We start from the raw sequence: 23,631 nt of genomic DNA on the forward strand, positions 1-23,631 counted from the left end.
AAGGTGTGTTTTATTGTACTGTACGTGCAATATGTAAATGGTGTATGTATGTATGTGTGTGTGTTTTAAATGTATGTTCCAGATGTGGCAAAGCACAAAAATAAATAGAATTTAAAGAATTTAAATGGTCTGATGAACCCAGTTTTCTTTTTTTCTGTTGAAACAGCAAGACGCGGATTCTCTAAACTAGTTTAATTTCAATAAATGCTCAATAAACGTTTTTTCATAGTACAATGTCAATGAATGCTCTCATTTCAAAACATCAAGAAAAATTGGCTTATATTTTTCTCTTTGAATAATGTGTTGAGCCTAATTCTTTGAGAAACTTTCTGTTTAAAGAGGACCTATTATGTCTTGATGTTGTTTTTGGGCTCTACTAGAACAGGTCTTCATGCTTAAATGTTCATAAAATGCCTTATTTTTCCCCATATTCTCCATTGTTGCTTGTCTCTTCTCCGTCTGTAAGTAACGCTCTGTTTAGTTCCTGCCTCTATGAAGCCCCGCCTTCTGAAAAGCACAGTGTGCTCTGATTGGTTGGCTGGAGCAGTGTGTTGTGATTGGTCAAGCGCTACAAGTGTGTTTGGGAAATGTCCCTACCCTTACTATAACCCCCAGTTTCAACACACTACTAACTCACTTTATCACACAATTCTGACTTTATATAATATAATTCTGACTTTGTATCACATAATTCGGACTTTATATCACAATTCTGACTTTATATCACATAATTCTGACTTTATATCTCGCAATTCTGACTTTATATCACATAATTCTGACTTTATGTCACACAATTCTGACTTTATATCACAATTCTGACTTTATATCACAATTCTGACTTTATATCAAATAATTCTGACTTTATATCACAATTCTGACTTTAAATCTCGCGATTCGGACTTTATATCACATGATTCTGACTTTATATCTCGCAATTCTGACTATATCACATAATTCTGACTTTATATCTCGCAATTCAGACTGTATATCTCGCAATTCTGACTTTATATCACATAATTCGGACTTTATATCTCGCAATTCTGACTTTATATCACACAATTCGGACTTTATATCACATAATTCTGAATATATACCACATTATTCTGACTTTATATCACAATTTTGACTTTATACCACATAATTCTGACTTTATATTTCGTGATCGTGACTTTATATAACATAATTCTGACTTTATATCACATAATTCTGACTTTATATTTCGTGATCGTGACTTTATATAACATAATTCTGACTTTATATCACATAATTCTGACTTTATATCTCGTGATCGTGACTTTATATCACATAATTCTGACTTTATATCACATAATTCTGACTTTATATCACAATTTTGACTTTATACCACATAATTCTGACTTTATATCACATAATTCTGACTTTATATCACATAATTCTGACTTTATATCTCGTGATCGTGACTTTATATCACATAATTCTGAATATATACCACATTATTCTGACTTTATATCACAATTTTGACTTTATACCACATAATTCTGACTTTATATCACATAATTCTGAATGTATACCACATTATTACTTTTATATCATGTAAACTCGCAATTGCAAGAAGAAAAGTTAGAATTGCGAGACAAGTCGCAATTACTTTTTTTATTCTGTGGCGGAAACGAGCTTCCATAGTGTTTCTCACAGAAATATTTAAGGGAAGAGAGAATATTCTGGTCAGATCTGTGAACACGTTCCCTGCTCTGATACCAGCATGATTCAGCTCTCATTTCTAGGATTTGAAGCTCACGGATGTCTGTATTTCGTGTTTGTGTTAGTCCACATAAAGCCCATGGGATTGGAAGCGAGCAGTTTGGGGGAAGGAGACGAGCTCAAAACACGAGCGTCTGATGATGTGGGAAGCAATGGAAATCTCCAGAGAAAACCGATGAAAGGAAGCCTCAGATGTGTCTGTCTGTAAGTGAGAATGAGCGAGATCTGGCCGTCAGATTCCTCCGTCTTTCTTTAATACCATCTGAAGTTCTGGTGTGTTTTATAAAGTCTGGATTATACCTCAGTCTGTCGACAGGGTTATTTCTTCTGGTTCTTCACTCCTCTTTTTATGATCCAGGGTTCTTGAGTTGCTCTATGATACTGTAGATGTTGCATCTGGTCTCTCTTCTGGGAAAAAGGGGTTTCTAGGGCTTTGTTTACTCCTGGTATTAGAAATCATCTATATGAAATCAGGAATGGTTGTGTCTGGAGCGTTTTTTCCTTCTTCAAACCAAACTTGTGTCTCCAGCCGATAAAGTTTAAATCCCGTCTGGCTTCCCATAATGTTCACATGTTAGGTCAGTAGTTGGAGAGTAGACAGTCTTTTGTGGCTGTTCGAGTGTTTTCGAACACATGAGCGCTACGAAAGCAATGTGTTTTCGCCTCTGGAAGAGGTTGAATGTGGACAAGCGGAAAACGCGTTAGACCCCGTTTACATCGTCCATTTGTGATCGGATCGACCAGAATCGCCCCTCAAGTAGGGTTTACGTTTGAGTCCCTTGGGCTCAGATAGACCCCAAACTTTTACAGACCGATTGCATAAGGAAATATAATTTTTTTACATGGAAAACTATATATCATTTTTTTATTTACTTCTCAACTATACATTTATGCTGTGTTTTTGTGGGTATTTGGTAGTTTTTTACCTATTTACTGCACAAATACTTAACTATGTCATAAATTGGCTCACTTGAATGATGATCTTAAATAAATACAAATAGTTTTTGGACATTGCTCTATGTGTTAGGGATAGAATACGGCCATCTGTAGGTTTGTGGAAAAACTTTAGGAATTATAGTTAAAGAGAAAGAAAGTGCAATGACCACATTATCCACTAGAGGTCCATAGAGAAGTTATGCAAAAGTTAAGCTGCCTTTCGTCTTTCTTTTATTTGCCCTTTTCCCTCTCTTTCTCATGATTGTTCCATGTTGCATTTGTGCTCTAGTATTTGTCCTTCATTTATGTATGGATTTTTTTCAGATTTATGCCAGTTTTGTTGATTTTATTTGCCAGTTTCTATAAAAATGCTCTCTGTTGCAGTCACACACGTTTGTGTGTGTTTGTGTGTGTGTGTGTGTGTGCGTGTGTGTATGAGACAGAAAGTTCGTTCCACTTTGTGTTTATGCTCTAGGACCAGATCTTGATATAAATGTAGACTTTTTCAGATTTATACTGGATTTAGTTTTTTTTTTTTTTTTTACAAAGTTAAAAAAAAGCATTTTCTATATTTTCCCATTCATTGCCAAAATCCAAAATAAATGCTCCAGACACCTGTGTTTGTGTGTGTGTGTTTGTGTGTGTGTGTGTGTGTGTGTGTGTGTGTGTGTGTGTGTGTGTGTGTGTGTGTGTGTGTGTGTGTGTGTGTGTGTGTGTGTGTGTGTGTGTGTGTGTGTGTGTGTGTGTGTGTGTGTGTGTGTGTGTGTGTGTGTGTGTGAGTGAACATGCTTGTTCCATATTGCATTTGTGCTCTAGTATTAGTACTTCATTTATGTATGAAAATCTTTCAGATTTATGCCAGTTTTGATGATTTTATTTGCCAATTTCAATAAAAATACTCTCTGCTGCAGTCACACACGTGTGTGTTTGTGTGTGTGTGTGTACGTGTGTGTGTGTGTATGAGATAGAAAGTTCGTTCTACTTTGTGTTTATGCTCTAGGATCAGACCTTGATATAAATGTGGACATTTTCAGATTTATACTGGATTTAGTAAAAAAAATTGACAAAAATAAGTGGAAAAAAATGTATTTTTTAAACTTTCCCATTCATTTTCAATGTGGGGTCAATCTGACCCGAGGGACTTAAACGGTAATTTTTTTTTTACACACCTTTAGAACAACCAAATCAAGCCCAGATTTTGTGTGCATGTTTAGATAGATTATTTAGGAAAAGTCACAGAGTCTCATGGCCCTGAGATGAAGGGAACACTTTTTAAAAATGGAGGAAAAGTCCAGTGGGGTCAGCTGGAGCCCAAGGGCCGATTAAGGGTTAATACCAGCTTAAAGGGATAGTTCATCCAAAAACATTATCTGCTTACCCCCAGGGAATCCAAGATGTAGGTGTCTTTGTTTCTTCAGTAGAACACAAATGAAGATTTTTAACTCCAACCGTTGCAGTCTGTCAGTCGTATAATGCATGTCAATGGGGATATTTTAGAGAATGAGAGTAAAAACACAGAGACATACGAATCCTTATTAAACCCTGTGGCTCGTGGCGACACATTGATGTCTTAAGACACGAAACGATCGGTTTCTGCGAGAAACCCAACAGTATTTATGTTATTTTCTTACCTCCTATCAGATGAATGTCATCTAGTATTCCCAGCGTCATAACTTCCGGTGAATAAGGTCAAAATACTGCCGCGATCATAGATATATATACGTAGATGCCTCATTCGACCGATCCCGCAGGCATTAATGAGGAATCTATGTATATATCTATGATCGCGCCGGTATTTTGCATGTTTTTTGACCTCATTCGCCGGAAGTGATGGCGCGGGGACGGCTGATGCAGAGCCATAGAAAAAAATGAAATACATTTTTTTATATTTTTCTTACAAAAACACATCGATTCGCTTCAGAAGGCCTTTATTAACACCCCGGAGCTGCGTGGAGCATGTTATTTGACAGACAGATGCATTTTTTATGGACTTCAAAAACCAAGCAACTATTACTGCCATTATAAAGCTTAGATTAGCCAGAACATTTTTAATATAACTCAGATTTTATTCGTCTAAAAGAAGAATGTCATATACACCTAGGATGACTTGAGGGTGAGTAAATCATGGGCTAATTTTCATTTTTGGGTGAACTATCCCTTTAATACCACACGGCCTTCGATGGTCTAGGCTGGTCATCAGCTGGTCCAGATTAGTAGACCATCTTGGACCAGCAACAAGCCATAAGGTTATACACTGAAAAAAATGAAGGTCACTCTTTAAATTAGGGTCCAATTTTCACCATTAACTATACGACTTTGCCTCAATAAACTCCTAATAATTGCGTATTAATAAGGTATTAAGGGATGTAGAATATAAGTACATGATTTGTGCTTTATAAGTGCTAATAAACAGCCAATATCCTAGTAAAATGAATGCTAATAAGCAACTATATATTAGTGAGAATTGGAGCCTAAACTAAAGTGTAACCAAAATTAAACTAAACATGGAATTTTAAAGACTGAAATTGTATTTTATTGTAAAACATACTGCGATAATCAGTTTTATTTACAGCTTTGCACTGTGCCGGTAAATATCTTCATGGTGATTTTGGAGAATGAAGTAGTTAATGACCAGCGAATGAGTCGATGTGGATGTGTTGGGCTGGTTGAGATGAATGTTTTGAAGTCACAGTGTTTCTTCACTTTGGGAAACCAACCTGCAAATGGTTTACTTATTGCTGACTCTCTGCATATTAATCTGGTTAAGGAGAAATTATTCTACCATACAAAAAATTCACACATACATGTATTGCTAAAGGTACTGTGATCCTGAGGAAAATTTGTTGATAGTGTGGACTAACATTACAGGAACAGTTTACCCAAATTTCTCATCATTTAAAATAATGCTTCACAGAACAAAGAAAGTCATTGTGTTAAAGTCAGTGACTATTAAAGCAAGTCACTGTTTAAGAACATGGTCGATGATTTCTAGCTGGTCATTAACTGGTTATACCAGTTTAAGATGTTCATTGTGTGTGTGTGTGTGTGTGTGTGTGTGTGTGTGTGTGTGTGTGTGTGTGTGTGTGTGTGTGTGTGTGTGTGTGTGTGTGTGTGTGTGTGTGTGTGTGTGTGTGTGTGTGTGTGTGTGTGTGTGTGTGTGTGTTTGGAGAAAAAACAAGTTAATGACCAGCCAATGAGTCAAAGCTGGTGTGTCGTGGCTGGTTGAGATACATTTTGTTTCTACATTTTGGGGGAGCCAACCTGAAAATAGTTTACTTATAACTGACTCTGGATATCTGGTTTACAAGAAAGTATTTATTTTTAACTAGTGATGCATCAAAATCTTTCACTGAAAGTTTTCATTTAGACGAGGAAAAACAATACAAAATGGAAAAAAGGCGAAAAAAAAACATTTTGCTACTTGAGCATAATACTTGGTCATGGTGAAGTGAATCTATCCTGGCTCCGCCCTCCTACGTTTTTCTGCTCAATTTTCATTTTCCTTCAGTACTCCGTCTGGGATTGTGGTATATTTTCTGGTTTTCTCCGGTCAAATTTTAACCGGTCCAATCAGCGAACAGAGGGAGTGGCTGAGAACGATCACGTTGAAGTCGTGCGCTAGTTTGAGATGACATACGTCACGACAAAACATTAGCAATTGGTTATGGCAGATCCAATAGTTTTAAACTTCAACAGAGTTCTCGCCTTCAAGGAAGTTAACACTTGTCAATGGAGAGTGGCCAGACTCTCTGTACAAATGAAATGTACGAGAGTCTGGTAAGACCAGACTAAAGTGAATCCACGTTGTGTGCACGAAATGGTGTTTTGGTCAATGATTTCGGCCCTCCAAAACTATTTCATTCTTTTTTTTTTCCAGCCAAATTTTTTTTTATTTTGGTACATTTACTTAGCCTATAAATCTAGATGCACCCTAGCGAGAGCAAATCTAATTTTTAGCCAGGGTCGTCTAGCAACTCTCCGTTGGCTTGCGAGCTTGAGAAACCAAACTCGCCAATCACATCATATATAGAGTCAGTGGGCGGGCTTAACATAATGGCGGCCAGTGTTGGGGGTAACGCATTACAAGTAACTTGAGTTACGTAATCAGATTACTTTTCCAAGTAACTAGTAAAGTAATTTACTCGTTTGAGTAAAGTAATGCATTACTCTTCAAATTTACAACAAAATATCTGAGTTACTTTTTCACATTTATTTGACTGGCAGCTCTCCTGCCCCCATGTTGAGAAAAATCGAGAGTAAGTGCAGAGGCGTTATGATGGTTATTGTATTTCTAGACTAAATGTGAGCATTTATTTATCTCACGTGCACAATAAAGATTCAGTACTCCTCAAAATGAATAAAATCAGTCAAATGCAAAATCAGAATCCTATGCAAACCTCCAATAATTAAATGTAAAATAAAACAAATATTTGTATGCATTTAATCTACCTTTATTGACCAATGTCCTGCTGCTGACCTTTGATGATTCTGTTAAACCATGAGCAAAAATTACTAGATTTTTTGTTTTTATTGGTAACTTTTTTTCTCCTGCGTGCTATTCTTCCATTATCCAGAATGGCCCTCTACTATTCTACCTCAGCCTGAGGCTTATTAATTCAATTGTGATATGAAGAGGTCTTTACATTTGCACGAAAATATAACTTTTTTGTTATAAAAAAACAAAACAAGCCCAGTCCAGGTGAGAAAAAGTAACGTAAAAGTAATCCATTACTTTTCTTAAAAAGTAACTAAGTAACTCAATTAGTTACTTTTTAAGGGAGTAACGCAATATTGTAATGCATTACTTTTTCCCCAACACTGATGATGGCAGAGTTGCGACGGTTCCGCGTGCTACTTCCCTGCTAACAAAGAACGGCATTGAAGTCATTCTTAAAAAAGGAAGATGTGTTCAGAGTTTTGCCGACCAGATACGGCTAAAGTTTAATCTCTCAACTAGCTCCGCTTCACCTTCTTTGTTGCTCTGGTTGGTTGTAGCGCTATCCTATTGCGTGCAGAGGGAATCTGAAAGACAACCATTTATCCCGCCCCTCGGATTGAGCCCTGCCAATGGTGAGTTCCCAGAACCAACATCTTGATGTGGATCTGGTTTGTCAGGCTAACATTTACTCATTTTAACAGAGAAAATTTCACACATATATTCATTAATAACAATAGACGAATGAGTACAAAACAGAACAAAGTTGGTTGCTATTTGTTGAAGTTGTGTGAACTATATACAGTCAAACCAAACATTATTAAGACAGCAGATATAATATTTCACTGTGTGCAGGACACTATAGTTCACGTCTGTAAGTGAGGAGAGCAAAATACAGTAAACTGTGACATATTACACCCAAACATTCTTCATACAGTGACTACCAGTCAAACTGATAAACATTTGGGCCCAAAATGATTCAGACACTTTGACCTGTCCGTGTTTTAAGTGTTCAAATGTGACCTTTGACACCACAGACTGAACATAATGAAACATTGCTTGGTCATTGGTTGAGCTAAACTGGTATTATCGAATTGTGTAGTTAAATCTAACAGCTGATTGGTTGATTGTAATCCATTACACACCTTTGTATCAAAGTTATCTGACATTATCCAGATGAACTTGTTCTGACGCAGTTCTTGTCATATTTTATTACCATTTTCTTAACCATAGCGAATAAACTGAGATAATGTGAGAAAATGTTGAAGGTGTTTTAATACATTTGGGTTTGACTATGTATATACACAGCCTGGCCAAAACAAAAAGTCGCTGTTCGGCTTTAAATAGGCAAATGCTTAAAGGAACACGCCACTATTTTTGAAAATAGGCTCATTTTCCGACTCCCCTAGAGTTGAACAGTTGAGTTTTCGAATCCCTTCAGTCGATCTCCGGGTCTGGCGGTAGCACTTTTAGCATAGTTTAGCATAGATCATTGATTCTGATTAGACCGTTAGCATCTCGCTCAAGAAATGACCAAAGAGTTTCCATATTTTTCCTATTTAAAACTTGACTCTTCTGCAGTTACATTGTGTACTAAGACCGACGGGAAATGAAAAGTTGTGATTTTCTAGACCGATATGGCGAGGAACTAAACTCTCATTCCTGCGTAATAATCAAGAGCTTTGAGCCGTACCAGCGGCGCAGTGATATTACACAGCGCCTGAACTTCTGTCAACATAACCAACTGCTTACACAGAGAGCATTCTGGGGACTATTTTCAATTCAGAGTTATGAAGTCAGAATTATGATATAAAGTCAAGTTTTAAAAGGGAAAAATATTGAAACTCTTTGGTCATTTTTTGAGCGAGATGCTAACGGTCTAATCAGAATCAATGATCTATGCTAAGCTATGCTAAAAGTGCTCCCGCCTGAGCCGGAGATCGGTTGAAGGGATTCGAAAACGGTAAAACTCAACTGTTTAACTCTAGGGGAGTCGGAAAATGAGCCTATTTTCAAAAATAGTGGCGTGTTCCTTTCAAGAGTCAATGATTGGATCATTATTGCAGTGATTTTTGTGTTTCTAGCATGTTATATGTTTGGCAACAGTTCTTCCAACCCTAATTTATGGAGTGTGTACACTGTAAAAAAAAAATATTTAAAAGTAAGTTACCTGGTTGCCTTAATTTTGAGTTAAAGTGTTAGTTCACCCGAAAATGAAAATTCTGTCATTAATGACTTACCCTCATGTCGTTGGACACCCGTCAGACCTCCGTTCATCTTCAGACACAAATGAAGATATTTTAGTGTAAATCTGATGGCTCTGAAAGGCCTCCATTGGCTCAATGGCACGGTTCACTCTCAAGACCCTTAAAAGGCACTAAAGACGTCTTTACAAAGTCCATCTCACTACAGTGGTTCTAAAATAACTTCATGAATCGGCGAGAATAGTTTTTGTGCGCAAAAAAACCCTGAATAACGACTTATATAGTGATGACGATTTCAAAACACGGCCTCATGAAGCTTCGAAGCGTTATGAATCAGTGAGTCGATTCATGATTCGGATCGCGTGTCAAACTGCTGAAATTTGGCGATTCAAACCGCTGAATCACTGATTCATAACGCTTCGAAGCTTCATGAGGCCATCTTTTGAAATCGTCATCACTATATAAGTCGTTATTTAGGTTTTTTTTGCGCACAAAAACTATTCTTGTCACTCCATAAAGTTATTGTAGAACCACTGTAGTGAGATGGACTTTGTAACGACGTCTTTAGTGCCTTTTAAGGGTCTTGAGAGTGAACCGTGCCATTGTGCCAATGGAGGCCTTTCAGAGGCATCAGATTTACACTAAAATATCTTCATTTGTGTCTGAAGATGAACGGAGGTCTGACGGGTGTCCAACGACATGAGGGTCAGTAACTAATGACAGAATTTTCATTTTTGGGTGAACTAAGCCTTTAATTGAAATCATACATTTGAGTCAATACAATAAACATTTGAGAATCGACATCACCCTTTATTCAAATATTATTCAAATATTTTGTAGGCATATTGCGTAATTGTGAGTTTTATTTGTAATAATGCAGTGAAACATGCCAAATTGTGCTATTTTCATGATTTATCACAACATTTTGTATTTATTTATGTGGTTCAGATACAATAATATTTAGAGTTTCTATTTATTAAACCAATTTCCTTCATTGTATTAACTCAAATATTTTTAATTTCAATGAACTAAAAATTTAAAGGCAACCAGGTTACTTATTTTTTTAAGTTAAACCAACAATATTTCATGTTCATTTCAACTCTCTATATTACAATTTTGAGTTGAATCTTGTATAACTTAAATTAAAAAGTTGAAATTGCTTAACTTATTTTGATTTTGAGTTAAATTAACTTAAAGGGTTAGTTCACCCAAAAATGAAAATTCTGTCATTAATTACTTACCCTCATGTCGTTGGACACCCGTCAGACCTCCGTTCATCTTCAGACACAAATGAAGATATTTTAGTGTAAATCTGATGCCTCTGAAAGTCCTCCATTGGCTCAATGGCACACTTTACACTCTCAAGACCCTTAAAAGCTACTAAAGACGTCGTTACAAAGTCCATCTCACTACAGTGGTTCTACAATAACTTTATGAATCGGCGAGAATAGTTTTTGTGCGCAAAAAAAACATAAATAACGACTTATATAGTGATGACGATTTCAAAACACGGCCTCATGAAGCTTCGAAGCGTTATGAATCAGTGAGTCGATTCAGTGGTTTGAATCGCCAAATTTCAGCAGTTTGACACACGATCCGAATCATGAATCGACTCACTGATTCATAACGCTTCGAAGCTTCATGATGCCGTGTTTTGAAATCGTCATCACCATATAAGTCGTTATTTTGGGGTTTTTTTTGCGCACAAAAACTATTGTCGCCGATTCATAAAGTTATTGTAGAGCCGCTGTAGTGAGATGGACTTTGTAACGACGTCTTTAGTGCCTTTTAAGGGTCTTGAGAGTGAACCGTGCCATTGAGCCAATGGAGGCCTTTCAGAGCATCAGATTTACACTAAAATATCTTAATTTGTGTCTGAAGATGAACGGAGGTCTGACGGGTGTCGAACGACATGAGGGGAAGTCATTAATGACAGAATTTTCATTTTTGGGTGAACTAACCCTTTAAAGTTAAAAACATGTTGTCATAACTTACTGATCCTATAATTTTTTACAGTGTAGCTTTTCTTAAACAACCATGTAGGAAGACACATCATGGCCATATTCATCATGTCAAGATTCATCAGGCTCAGATTGTGAGAGAACGGTTGCGAGGGAGCATGAAGAATCTCGTCTCATTGAAAGTCTTTGGGATGTGCTGGAGGAGACTTTACAGAGTGCTGGACTCTGTATATGAAATGTATACACCTCTTGGTCATTTTGCATGCACATTTACTTATTTAATGAACGGAAAAAGATGTTTGTTTATTGTATAAATGTTCCAGTTTTATTTGAATTGGTGGGTACAAAGAGAAAATCAAAAGAACGCAAAAACAAATCCAAACACCAAAGGTGAGAATCAGGTACGATCCCGGTGTGCGATGCGGTGCGGCGTTCACATACACTCGTGTGTGTGTGTGTGTGTGTGTGTTTGTGCGACATGTGAGATGCGTGGACATTCATTAAGGACAAAGACACGTACACACTGCGTTACATCGGTTATCAAAACAACTGTTAACAGAACAGATGCCATGGTCTCACGCACAAACCGAGCTGCTTTAGTTCAGATGTCCCTCTGTGATATAGATTCGTTTCTGTATATATAATACTGTGTGTTTATAAAAGATTTCTTAATTACAAGTCAGGTCTCCCTATAGTCATTATTGCAATGAATTATCACCTAAGATGCTTTATAAAAGAATCGTGTTCAGCTTTTACTACTGGTCTATTTACATTTCAGTCCAAAAAGCAAGCGGCTCCCAGTGGAAATCCCGTGGAGATGATGATAAAAGATGTTGAACGTCGTCCCCCTTTGTGGCTCCTGAGAGAATATCTACATAGGGTTTAGTAAATACAGCTAGTGATTGTGGACCATGTCGTAAATATGTCGTTTGGCGCTCGGGTGAGTTAATACGTCTAATGCAGATTTGCTGATGTCGGACGGCTAAACACAGAAGCGCAGCTAATGTCTTTACATTTACAGTTTACTGGTCTTCTACGTGATTCTTCGGCTCTTATGCGATGATGTTTGTCCCCAAAGTTAGGCTTCAGGATAAGGCATCATGGATTCCTTGATGCGCGACAATGTCAAAAAAACGTCCGTATGTCATGCCGTCCCAACTCGGTTACAATTTTTGACGTCTTTTCCGAGGGCTGAAAGAGTGCGAATTGTTGTCGTGTGTTTCTTTCCCAGGTCCTCGTTCGCACGAGCCATCGACGACGACGACGTGCTTCTCCCGTGAGTCTGAACTTCGGTAGAGGGGTAAGATGGTTTAAGGCACAAGGTGAGTTTTTGGTTTCTATGGGAGGTCGGAGGACACCACAGCGAGGGCGGGGCCATGTCGGAAGGAGGGGCCAGAGCGCACGGCCTTAGGGCAGTCTGGCGTCAGGACACGCCCATTTTCCCCCAGGCTGCCCGTGATTGACAAGCGGGCCTTGTTTCTCATGGCTTCCGAGAAGGTGAGCTAGAGAAGGGGGCGGGACGAGAGGCGGAGTCAGAACACGTGGAACTCTCTGGGGGAGGGGAAACAATATGCAAATGACACAGTGACATCACAGACGGAACCACTCGACACATTCACAGCGACAGAACGGAGAAAAGCTCAAGGCCGCCACACACAAATACAGAAAACATCTCAAAATGTACAACATGGCTAGACATCTGCATTTCTAACGCAAGCATGCAGCCCTTCGCTCGTGTTCCCGCTAATTCTACAGGGGTTGAATTGTACAGTGTCCCATAACACTTTATATGTTCATACTGCTAGTGTTTCGTAAGAGGTCAGTCTGATGTGAAGCCCGTGGGACGTTATTCGGTATCAGTACAGCATTATAGATTGGTTTGCTGATGTCGCTAACAACAAAAGAAAGTGAAACGCGACCGAACATCATTAAACCGACAGCCGTTTGATCTATAATGCCCTACTCGTACCAAATAACCCATTGTGTCTACAGCAGCAGATCTCAACTGACTTAACAGTACCAGAATAGTTTAACCCTTATATTATGTTTGAAATTTATATTTTGTGACTTCTCTTTTAGGATTACGACCATGCATGCCAAGTTTCCAAACTCTGATGTGTTGTAAATGGTGTATATTATGGTTAAGATTGTTTGTGGGTCAATTTGACCCGCGTGTTTCATGGTTTTTGATGTATTTTGTTGTGTCAACCATGTCTTGAACATTGCGTTGGACCAATTTTGTTATTTTTATAAAGCATAAAGAAACCGAACGCAGTGAACGAAATTCTTGGGGAAATAATCATTTTGAAATAATTATATTTTCATTAATTTGTCAAATTTTACATGCATTTATTAGATACTTTTATCCAAAGAAATGTACACTGAGTTGATGGCATACATTTGTATCGTTTCATTCATGTTTATTCCGATGTGAACCCATGAACTTGCTTTTTTTTTTAGGTCCAATGCTTTTGCTGTATGAGCTTCTGGAAAGCACACAACAAGTGCTTTTCATGTTTTTCAAAAGTTAAAAAATGCTATAATACTGTTTATAAAATGTAGTTTTGTGAGAAAAAAAATGTGTTGTTTACAGTTTTAAAAAGTCATGTTCGCATGTTGAAGGCAGGGGCGCAACTGCACATTTGCTGAGGGGTATGGAAGATCAGTGTTGATGATCATCATCACCCCCACCCCCCAAAAAAATGCCCATTTTATATTTTATTCAAATGAATATGCCACCAATTTTTTTTTGATTTTTGATACTTGAGCAAAACTACTAGCCTAACTGTAAAGTTCAAACATTATTAAAGAAAATTAAACGAATAATATAAGAATTACAAGCAATAGCACACATCATGTCAATAGAACAAAGATTTTACAGGTCTAACAGTATTCAGGTACAGCAATTGAATAATCAGATGTAAAATAACATTGCATAGTCTTCACCCTATAAATTAAATCCTTGTTGAAGAGCAGTGAGGGGTTTTCCCTCTGTCCTTTTAGTCGTTTGATTAACATTTTGCTGTCACGTTAAGAACTAATACACGGATCGTTTGATTGACAGGTGATCTGTCCAATCATAATCCGCCGAGTCCGCCATTTTGTCGAACAAAGCAGTCTGGAGAGTTCGTAACGTCGGTGGACTTGAACTTTAAAAACAGTGCGTACGGACGTCTTTTCGCGGTTGAAACAACATTCCTTCTGATGTTTATTCATGTTTATTTGAAGCTATAAATTAACCAGAAGGAAGAGATGTTCGGTTCTCGAGCAGCTTTAGGCTGAGGCACACTACAGCGATCTATCACGACAGAGAGCCACAAAACGGTATTTATTGTTTGTATTTCTTTTAAAAATGACAAAACTACAAAGTTGGGACTTTGTTTTATAATAAAAGTAACCTGCTCTGTCCAGTATCGGCACGTTATCAGTGTCCCCTTTACTCCGCATTGTGTTTTTCACTGTGTGAGAACATGATTTGAGGCAATGGCTTGTGGGACATAGCAACAGTAACTATAGGGGGCGGGTCTTTGCAAATAGTCAAAATTACCCTATTTCTTTCTACTTACGTTTGCTTAAAACCGTCTGTGTTTACATGAATGTTCGCCAAGACTACAATTTTGGGAAAATGGTGGCGTTCAAGCGCAAGAAGTTGCGAAAGAATTCAATTCGGTGCTGAGATGAAAACAGCGCGTGACCGAATTTAACCCTTGTGCGTCAATTACATTTTTTTACATAGGACAAAAATTTTAAGACTTAAGTTTGGTCTTATTTTAAAGAAGACCCTTGCCAGATTAGTGTTGAAGTAAAAAAAAAAGTGAAACCAAAAACAAGTTATAGAGGTTTAAGTTTATGAAAATGATTTATGAACATTATCTATATAAAATATGTATTTTATGAAACATGTTGAACTCTAAAACTGCTAGAAAATCAAAGCCATACATCTAAACAAGTTGTGTTCCAAATTTGAGGTTGATATCTCTAAAAATGAGCTTTTAATAAGATTTAGTTTGGGCGCAGTAGCAAATGTTCCCCATTAGATGCCAGCAAAGCTCCTCTGGTGCACAGGGTTTGTGATTTGCAGTAGTTTTTCTCACTCAAATATTAAAAACACACTCACCATGTTTTTTATTACACACATAGATACAAACCACACTCTGACATTCATACCAACACACCCACACAATTATAATGTATCCCGATGGCTTTATAATATGCAGAAGCAGAAAACAGGAATAAATTGAGTATTTGCTTTATAAGCCAAACCCGAGAAAATGGCACCATCTGGTAAAAAAATAGTACAAATTTAAAATTGAATGAAAGCCTATTGACAGAGATTGCATGATTTTATAGTTAAATTACCTTGGGATTAAAATGGGTTTCAATTTTTGTCCAAAAGGTCCTGAGAGGAACTATTTTGTGTACCTAGAGCAAAATAGAATTTTTTAAAAAAGAAAATGGGGGTGAAATAGTAAAATTCCATTAAAAATACACACCTGTGCCAAAATTTGGCAGGCAAAATTAACAAAAAAATGTGACTGAAAAAGACCAAAATGTCCATATGGTCGCTTAAGGGTTCATTCTCTTGCGTGTCTTCTTGTGTTTGAATGTCTAAATTTACAAGGGGTGCGTCTCAATCAGCTCCCTAGTTCTGGCACTGATCAGGGGGTCGGCCATTTTGAGGACTGTCTCAATCGTTCAATCCTTCCAGTGCACTGAAACGTCCACTCCCTAAAAAGTCCCACAATGCACTGCAAAACCCAGGATGCATCGATGCTCACTATGTTCTCTTAACAGAGGTTCTGAAGTGCGAAACTATAGCATAAAGACCGATAACGGCACGCGATATGTGTTTTTAAAAATAGATACTATTGTTTTATTATATTTCAGCATAAACATACATCGTTAGACAGGTAATGAACACAATCTAGCCAACATTTAGGATTTATTTACGGCTGAAATGTTGCATGTATGTGTAACAGACAAAGTATTTATCATAATGTACTTTAAATAACATTGTCAGAAAGATCATAAATACCAGTAATGATGTTGGAAATAGAGTCATAGAGTAGGGAACTAATTGAGGCGCACCCAAGATTTCGTCACGTCCAATTATAAACTTTAGTGAAGATTTAGGAAATTTAAGGCAGCTTGCATTTCGAATGATTTCCACAGTTTCTGTCGAATGTTCCATGAAGATATTGAGTAAATGTCCAACTGTAAATATATAAAAAATGTATTAGTAGTAGTAATATGCCTTGCTAGGGACGTCATTTGTACAACTTTAAAGACAATTTTCTCAATATTTAGATTTTTTTGCACCCTCAGATTCCAGATTTTCAAATATTGTCCTATCCTAACAAACCACACATCAATGAAAGCTTATTCATTCAACTTTCAGATGATTAATAAATCTCAATGTCAAAAAAATGTACCCTTATGACTGGTTTTGTGGTCCAGGATCACATTTGTTGAGCGCATTTGGAAATGAACTGATATTGACATGAATCACTTTGCCCTCTCAGGCAACAATGTTCAAGTCCAGTCCCCTTTATTTCTCCAGCTCTTTCACACACAGATGATAGGACATGAATTCAGTTTTAGATGAAAAGCTAAAGTATGTTTTTGATTGATTCATTTCTGTTGTAAAAACTGATTTCAAAATGTATATATATAAAAATAATATATATTATTATTATAAGTGTGAATAAAAAAAGTAAAAGCGCATTAAAAATAAATTCCAAGCATGATTTCATCTCTTAAACGTCTTAGTGTGTGTTTTGGTCATAATTTAGACTTTTTTAAATCTAATTTCAGCTTTTTATCTCATAATTTGGATTTTTAATCATAATTTAGATTTTTAAGTCATAATTTTGACTTTAAAAGTCCTGATTTCAAATGACTTAGCATGTCGTATTTTTGACTTTTTATCTATTAATGAGGACTTTTAAAATCATATTTTTGACTTTTTAATCTAATGAGAACTTTTAAAATAATATTTTTGACTTTTTATCTATTAATGAGGACTTTTAAAATCATATTTTTGACTTTTTATCTAATAATGAGGACTTTTAAAATAATATTTTTGACTTTGTATCTATTAATGAGGACTTTTAAAATCATATTTTTGACTTTTTATCTAATAATGAGGACTTTTAAAATAATATTTTTGACTTTTTATCTAATAATGAGAACTTTTAAAATCATATTTTTGACTTTTTATCTAATAATGAGAACTTTTAAAATCATATTTTGACTTTTTATCTAATAATGAGAACTTTTAAAATCATATTTTTGACTTTGTATCTAATAATGAGAACTTTTAAAATCATATTTTGACTTTTTATCTAATAATGAGGACTTTTAAAATCATATTTTGACTTTTTATCTAATAATGAGAACTTTTAAAATCATATTTTAGATTTTTTATCTAGTAATGTGGACTTTTAAAATCATATTTTTGACTTTTTATCTAATAATGAGGACTTTTAAAATCATATTTTGACTTTTTATCTAATGAGAACTTTTAAAATCATATTTTTGACTTTTTATCTCACGATCATGACGTTTAAAATCATATTTTCGACTTTTTATCTCACTATCATGACGTTTAAAATCATATTTTCCACATTTGATCTCTTAATTATGACTTTATGATAATTGAATATAGTTGAATATTTAGTGTCCGCAACTGAGCGAGCCAAAGCCAAAGGCAACAGAGGCGACGGTGGCAAGGAACCAAAACCCCATCAGGCGACAGAATGGAGAAAAAAAACCCTTGGGAGAAACCAGACTCAGTCGGGCTGCCAGTTCTCCTCTGGCCAACGAGCAAACAGTGTATGATTATATGATTCTGGCAACATTAAATGATGATTCATTAGTGACTTGCAGTGATAAAAACGATAGCTTCTAATCTTCCCTTTTTCTGTTCTGCGCCCCAATGCTCTGCATATAACGCATACCCCATTTTAGGTTGAAGGTTTATCTGATTTTATTAATAGCGTGATTATTGAATCCAATTAGTCCATTTCTTTGCAAGCATAATGCAAGGGTTAAACGTAAAAAATTGCACGTTGAGCTTTTTAAAAGTTGATTGTGTGGGCTAGTTGTGTTTTATTACTTGCTTTTGTCCAGTTGAGAACTGCTGGTCAATCGGATAATCTCTGGATAGGAAGTAAATAAGCAGCATTCCTTTATAAAGTGTTTAAAGTGAACCAAGACATTTGGTTTGGTAGTCATTTGAGAGATCCCTAATATGGCAGGTTTGTCCATGTGTGTGTGTGTGTGTGTGTGGCTTTTGTTTTAATGCAGGTGTCTGAAACAGAAAGCCAACAGTGCAAACACCAGCAACTGCAGCCAGGAAGACCAAACCAGTGCAATCCCAACATGTTCTAGTCAAGGCAAATGCCATACGAGAAACAAACAGAGGAACGACAAGCGACAGAAATGAAAGGATCTCTTCTCAAAGGAGGAACGTAAGTAAAGGAAAGTTTGTAAACTGAAGGATGGGAAGCCGTCACAACATTAGCGGGCGTCTGCTGCAGCTATAGACAGACGAGGGTCAGGCCGAAGCCCTGCGACCGCAAGCAGACTGTCTGTCTGTCTGTCTGTCTGTCTGTCCTACCCCTATATCTTTACTGCGTCAGAGCCGTACACGTTGTATCCCTCTCTATAAGTGGCTAAGTTCTGCACACTGTGCGCCGGGCTGGGAGCGGGGCTAAAATTCAGTTCGGCCGATTCCACCTTCAGTTTCTTGGCCTCGGCGCGGGACTTATAGCAAAACTCGACCAGGGCCACCAGCATGGCCAGACCCAGGCCGCCCACCAGGATGTAGAAAACTCCCGCCACGTTGCTCAGGCTGAGCGCCTGCGAGCTCTTGTCCTGGAAGCCGGGAGAAAACACGGTGTTAGGGATGCAAGAAGTGGCGAGACGGACACTCAAAACACATTCAGTTACACTTCATTTAAGAGTCATGGCTTTAATTACTGCTGCCATTCATTTAACATCATATAGACGGTTTCAACGGCAACAACATAAACAAACATTGCTGCGCATGCGCGCTTTTGTGGCCCAAACTTAAAGGGTTAGTTCACCCAAAAATGAAAATTCTGTCATTAATGACTTACCCTCATGTCGTTGGACACCCGTCAGACCTCCGTTCATCTTCAGACACAAATGAAGATATTTTAGTGTAAATCTGATGGCTCTGAAAGGCCTCCATTGGCTCAATGTCACTTTACACTCTCAAGACCCTTAAAAGACACTAAAGACGTCGTTACAAAGTCCATCTCACTACAGCGGCTCTACAATAACTTTATGAATCGGCGACAATAGTTTTTGTGCGCAAAAAAACCCTAAATAATGACTTATATAGTGATGACGATTTCAAAACACGGCCTCATGAAGCTTTGAAGCGTTATGAATCAGTGAGTCGATTCAGCGGTTTGAATCGCCAAATTTCAGCAGTTTGACACGCGATCCGAATCATGATTCGGCTCAGTGATTCATAGCGCTTCGAAGCTTCATGATGCTTTGCTTTGAAATCGCCATCACTATATAAGTCGTTATTTAGGGTTTTTTTGCGCACAAAAACTATTGTCGCCGATTCATAAAGTTATTGTAGAGCCACTGTAGTGAGATGGACTTTGTAACGACGTCTTTAGTGTCTTTTAAGGGTCTTGAGAGTGAACCGTGACATTGAGCCAATGGAGGCCTTTCAGAGGCATCAGCTTTACACTAAAATATCTTAATTTCTGTTCTGAAGATGAATGGAGGTCTGACGGGTGTCGAATGACATGAGGGTCAGTAATTAATGATAGAATTTTCATTTTTGGGTGAACTAACCCTTTAACTTCCGGTAGACGTCCGCAAAGAATCAATAACAACAGAGGCTGCGTTATCTTTCTTATGCGCTACCGTCTTTCATTTTAATTGTGCAGCATTATCTTATCTTTACATGTTTTTATTGTTTCAGCATGTTTATTATAAATAATCTCCCATTTCTGTCTGCAATATAGAGGGGGGGGAAACGCCACCCTTAACCCTCTGGGGTTCTTCGGGTCAAAAATGACCCGAAGCGTTTTATAATTTAAAAAATTTAAAATCGTAGCTTCATCGGAATGGTCCGAAACTTGGTGACTTTATTGGTACTTGGTATATAAACACCCAAAAAATTGGGGACAGGATTTGAAAAGGCTAAGTGGTCGTAAAAAAAAGTAGTCACACTCAGGACCCAAAAATGACCCCCATAGGAAATGAATGGGAAATTGGCAAAAATATGAAAATAGAGTTTTTTTGCGCATACAATCTAGAAATCAGCCAGGATGCAGAAAAAAATACTCAACAGTGAAGGGGTGAATCTCTAAAACATCAAGAGTGCAAAACAGACAAAAAAACTCACACACACACACACACACACACACACACACACACACACACACACACACACACACACACACACACAAAAACACAATTAGCTTTTGGAATGGCATGCATTTATTTGTGTGTGCGTGTGTTTTTGTGTGTATAAGGCTGCGTTCACACTGCAGGCTGAAACGACCCAATTCCGATTTTTTTGCCCTGATGCGACCTGTATCTGATCTTTTCATGACAGTCTGAACGACACAGATCCGATCTTTTCAAATGCGACCCAGGCCACTTGGGTATGTGGTCCAAATCCGATACATATCCGATCTTTTGAAATGCGTCTTCAGTCTGAACTGCCAGGTCACATGTATCCGACCCGCACGTCGTTGATACGCGACAAACGTCATCATTGTAACTCCCGTTCCTTACTCCAGTCCAGTGGTGGCGGTAATGCACAAGAAATAGTTGCTAACCGCCAATAAAAGAAGAAGTACGCACCTGTTGCTAGCCAATACACTCCAACTCCAACGCGTTTCTGCACTGTTATGGGCCGCCGCAGACGTGTCTCTTCCCGTGACAAAGTTAGTTGAAGGCGCTCGCAAACATAATTGAAGGTGGATCTGGTCATTCTGAAGTTACTGACGAATTCGGTATCAGTAAAGCCACTCACATCAGTATCCCACCACTCCTGGCTGCGACTCCGCACACACACGTTTCTCTGTACCGACGTTGCTACCACTGCTCCACAAAACGCCATGGCCAAAAACCTTGCTCTCCTCCTCTTTTTTAATTTTCTTCTTAACATGAGAAGGTTGTAATGGTGCTGGCTCAGTTGCGAAAATAACTTTAATAAAGCTAAACGAACTCCAATGCTGACACCCATATTTGGCTACTTCCGTAAACAACAAGTGACGTCGTTGACCGTTGAGTACTCTTCTGCGCATGCGGGTCACTTCTGGGTCATTTCACGTTCACACAGGAGATCACAAAAGGTCGCATTTAATTGGAAATGTGAACGGCCTTGCAAAAAAATCGCATTTTTAAAAAAAATCGGAATTGAGCATTAAGCCCTGCAGTGTGGACACAGCCTAAGTGTGTGTGTGTGAGTTCTTTTGTCTGTTTTGCACTCTTGATGTTTTAGAGATTCACCCCTTCACTGTTGAGTCCTTTTTTTCTGCATCCTGGCTGATTTCTAGATTGTATGCACAAAAAAAAAAATTCCCATTCATTTCCTATGGGGGTCATTTTTGACCCGAAGGTCCTGAGTGTGACTATTATTTTTTACGACCACTTAGACTTTTCAAATCCTGTCCCCAATTTTTTGGGGTGTTCATATACCAAGTACCAATAAAGTCACCAAGTTTCAGACCATTTCGATGAAGCTACAATTTAAAAAAAAAAATTATAAAACGCAAGATCCACTATAGTGGTAAAAATGTGCTATTGCGTGATAAAAATGCTCAATGTGTCCACCGGATGGCACCGATCTCATTAAAAAATTTGCTTTCATGAGGCCTAGGCTTGACTCCAAAATGAAATACAGCTTTAATTAAAATAATAATAATAATAATATGTATATTTAATTTTTTTATTATATTCAATGGGAAAAAAATGGGTCATATTTATTGCATAAATATTAATCATAATAATAAAATTATCTCAAAACACCAAAAAAGAAAAGAAAAAATATTATTGAACAAAAATATATTTCATTGATTTTACTCAAATCTTTTTTTATCTTAATCTCGCCCTCGATAATTAGATTAATGTTGGGAAAGTTAACTTGTAGATAAAGTACTCTATTTGAGATTGATTGTATATGAATGCATCACAAAAAATCCTGTGCTCTATTGCCATTAATAGAGAGGACAAGGCGAAAGTTGTTTTGCACTCCCTGATAAAGGCACATTTAAATATTGTGCGGGAAACATAAATCCGATCAGTTATCCAGATGGCGACCACTTGATGTGAAAACATGTAAATTCGCCGTGTCCTGATTGGCTGATGATCACGGTGATCGCCTGTTAATGCCGAGTGTAAACGCAGCCAGAATAATCACCTCTAGAGTAGATTATTTCTGATAACAAGCAAAATAAATAATAAGTAAATTACATTAGACATACAGTCGAAGTTACATTAGACGCTGCTCTCGTATGACTGGATATTTATGAAGCATTTAAGGCTTTTTGGTGAGTCGCGCACCGTTTTTGCGCTGGTGTCAAATTCTCTCTGCTTGATCGTTAATATTTATATCATGTTATCCAAGAATAGTACGTCAAAAATGTGTTTCTACTGAGTAATGCCCCATACTATCCCCTTGCCAGACCGATAAACAAACACAGACCGGAAGTTAACTTCGGGCCAGGCGCGTAACCGTGGCAACGCGCGTGCGTCCGATGAAACCGTCTATAGACAGAATGAAATCCAGTCATTCGGATCCTAAATATGAGCTATGGTTTTGGTGGTTTTAGTCTTTTTGTTGATTAGATCAACTTATACTTCTATAAAATGCATTGAAAACACAGATGAATATTCAATATATGACAATATAAAACAATTTTCAACATATTTCTGATATCATCTGGCTGTCTCTAAAATGACACGTAATAGCCGTGTGAAATGTCCTACAGCCGTGATGTGTTTCTGCCGACTGATAGAGTGAATAAGTGAATGTTATGAGAGGAAAACTGCCCGCTGTGGTCCTGCTAATGGTGTCGTATTCTCTCTAATTATCTGTCCGTCTGAATGAACTCATCCGTTTGACTGTAACAGAGCTGCAGTCTAAAAAAAATAACATGGAACTCTATTAGGATGTCATTGTGTACGCAGGGTTCCTACGCAGTTTGGAAAAGTGTGGAATTTGATTCGAGTAATTTGCAGGTCCGGAAAAGTATGGGAATAAAGAAAACAGAGTATGGAAATATATTTGTGTTTCCATACGATTTCCCTCTATATGGACGCTTGTTTCCGCCAAATAAACAAGGAGCTTTTA

At 37.4% G+C, this 23,631-nt stretch overlaps 1 protein-coding gene across 2 annotated transcripts in view; it reads right to left on the minus strand.

Moving 5' to 3' along the window:
- Positions 1 to 11,584: 11,584 nt before the first annotated feature.
- The window catches only part of gria4a (glutamate receptor, ionotropic, AMPA 4a), a 205,340-nt gene continuing 193,293 nt past the window's right edge, over positions 11,585 to 23,631 (minus strand). For both annotated transcript variants that reach the window (XM_079822838.1, XM_079822837.1), the window contains exons 15-16: positions 19,017 to 19,154; positions 11,585 to 12,778 (exon numbers count right to left, since the gene is read on the minus strand). In XM_079822838.1, coding sequence (XP_079678964.1) covers positions 12,614 to 12,778; positions 19,017 to 19,154 — 303 coding nt within the window. In that variant the 3' untranslated portion in view covers positions 11,585 to 12,613. The remainder of the gene's footprint in view (positions 12,779 to 19,016; positions 19,155 to 23,631) is intronic.

Source organism: Gobio gobio (assembly GCF_949357685.1).
Source record: "Gobio gobio genome assembly, chromosome: 8".
Classification (NCBI taxonomy): Eukaryota; Metazoa; Chordata; class Actinopteri; order Cypriniformes; family Gobionidae; genus Gobio; species Gobio gobio.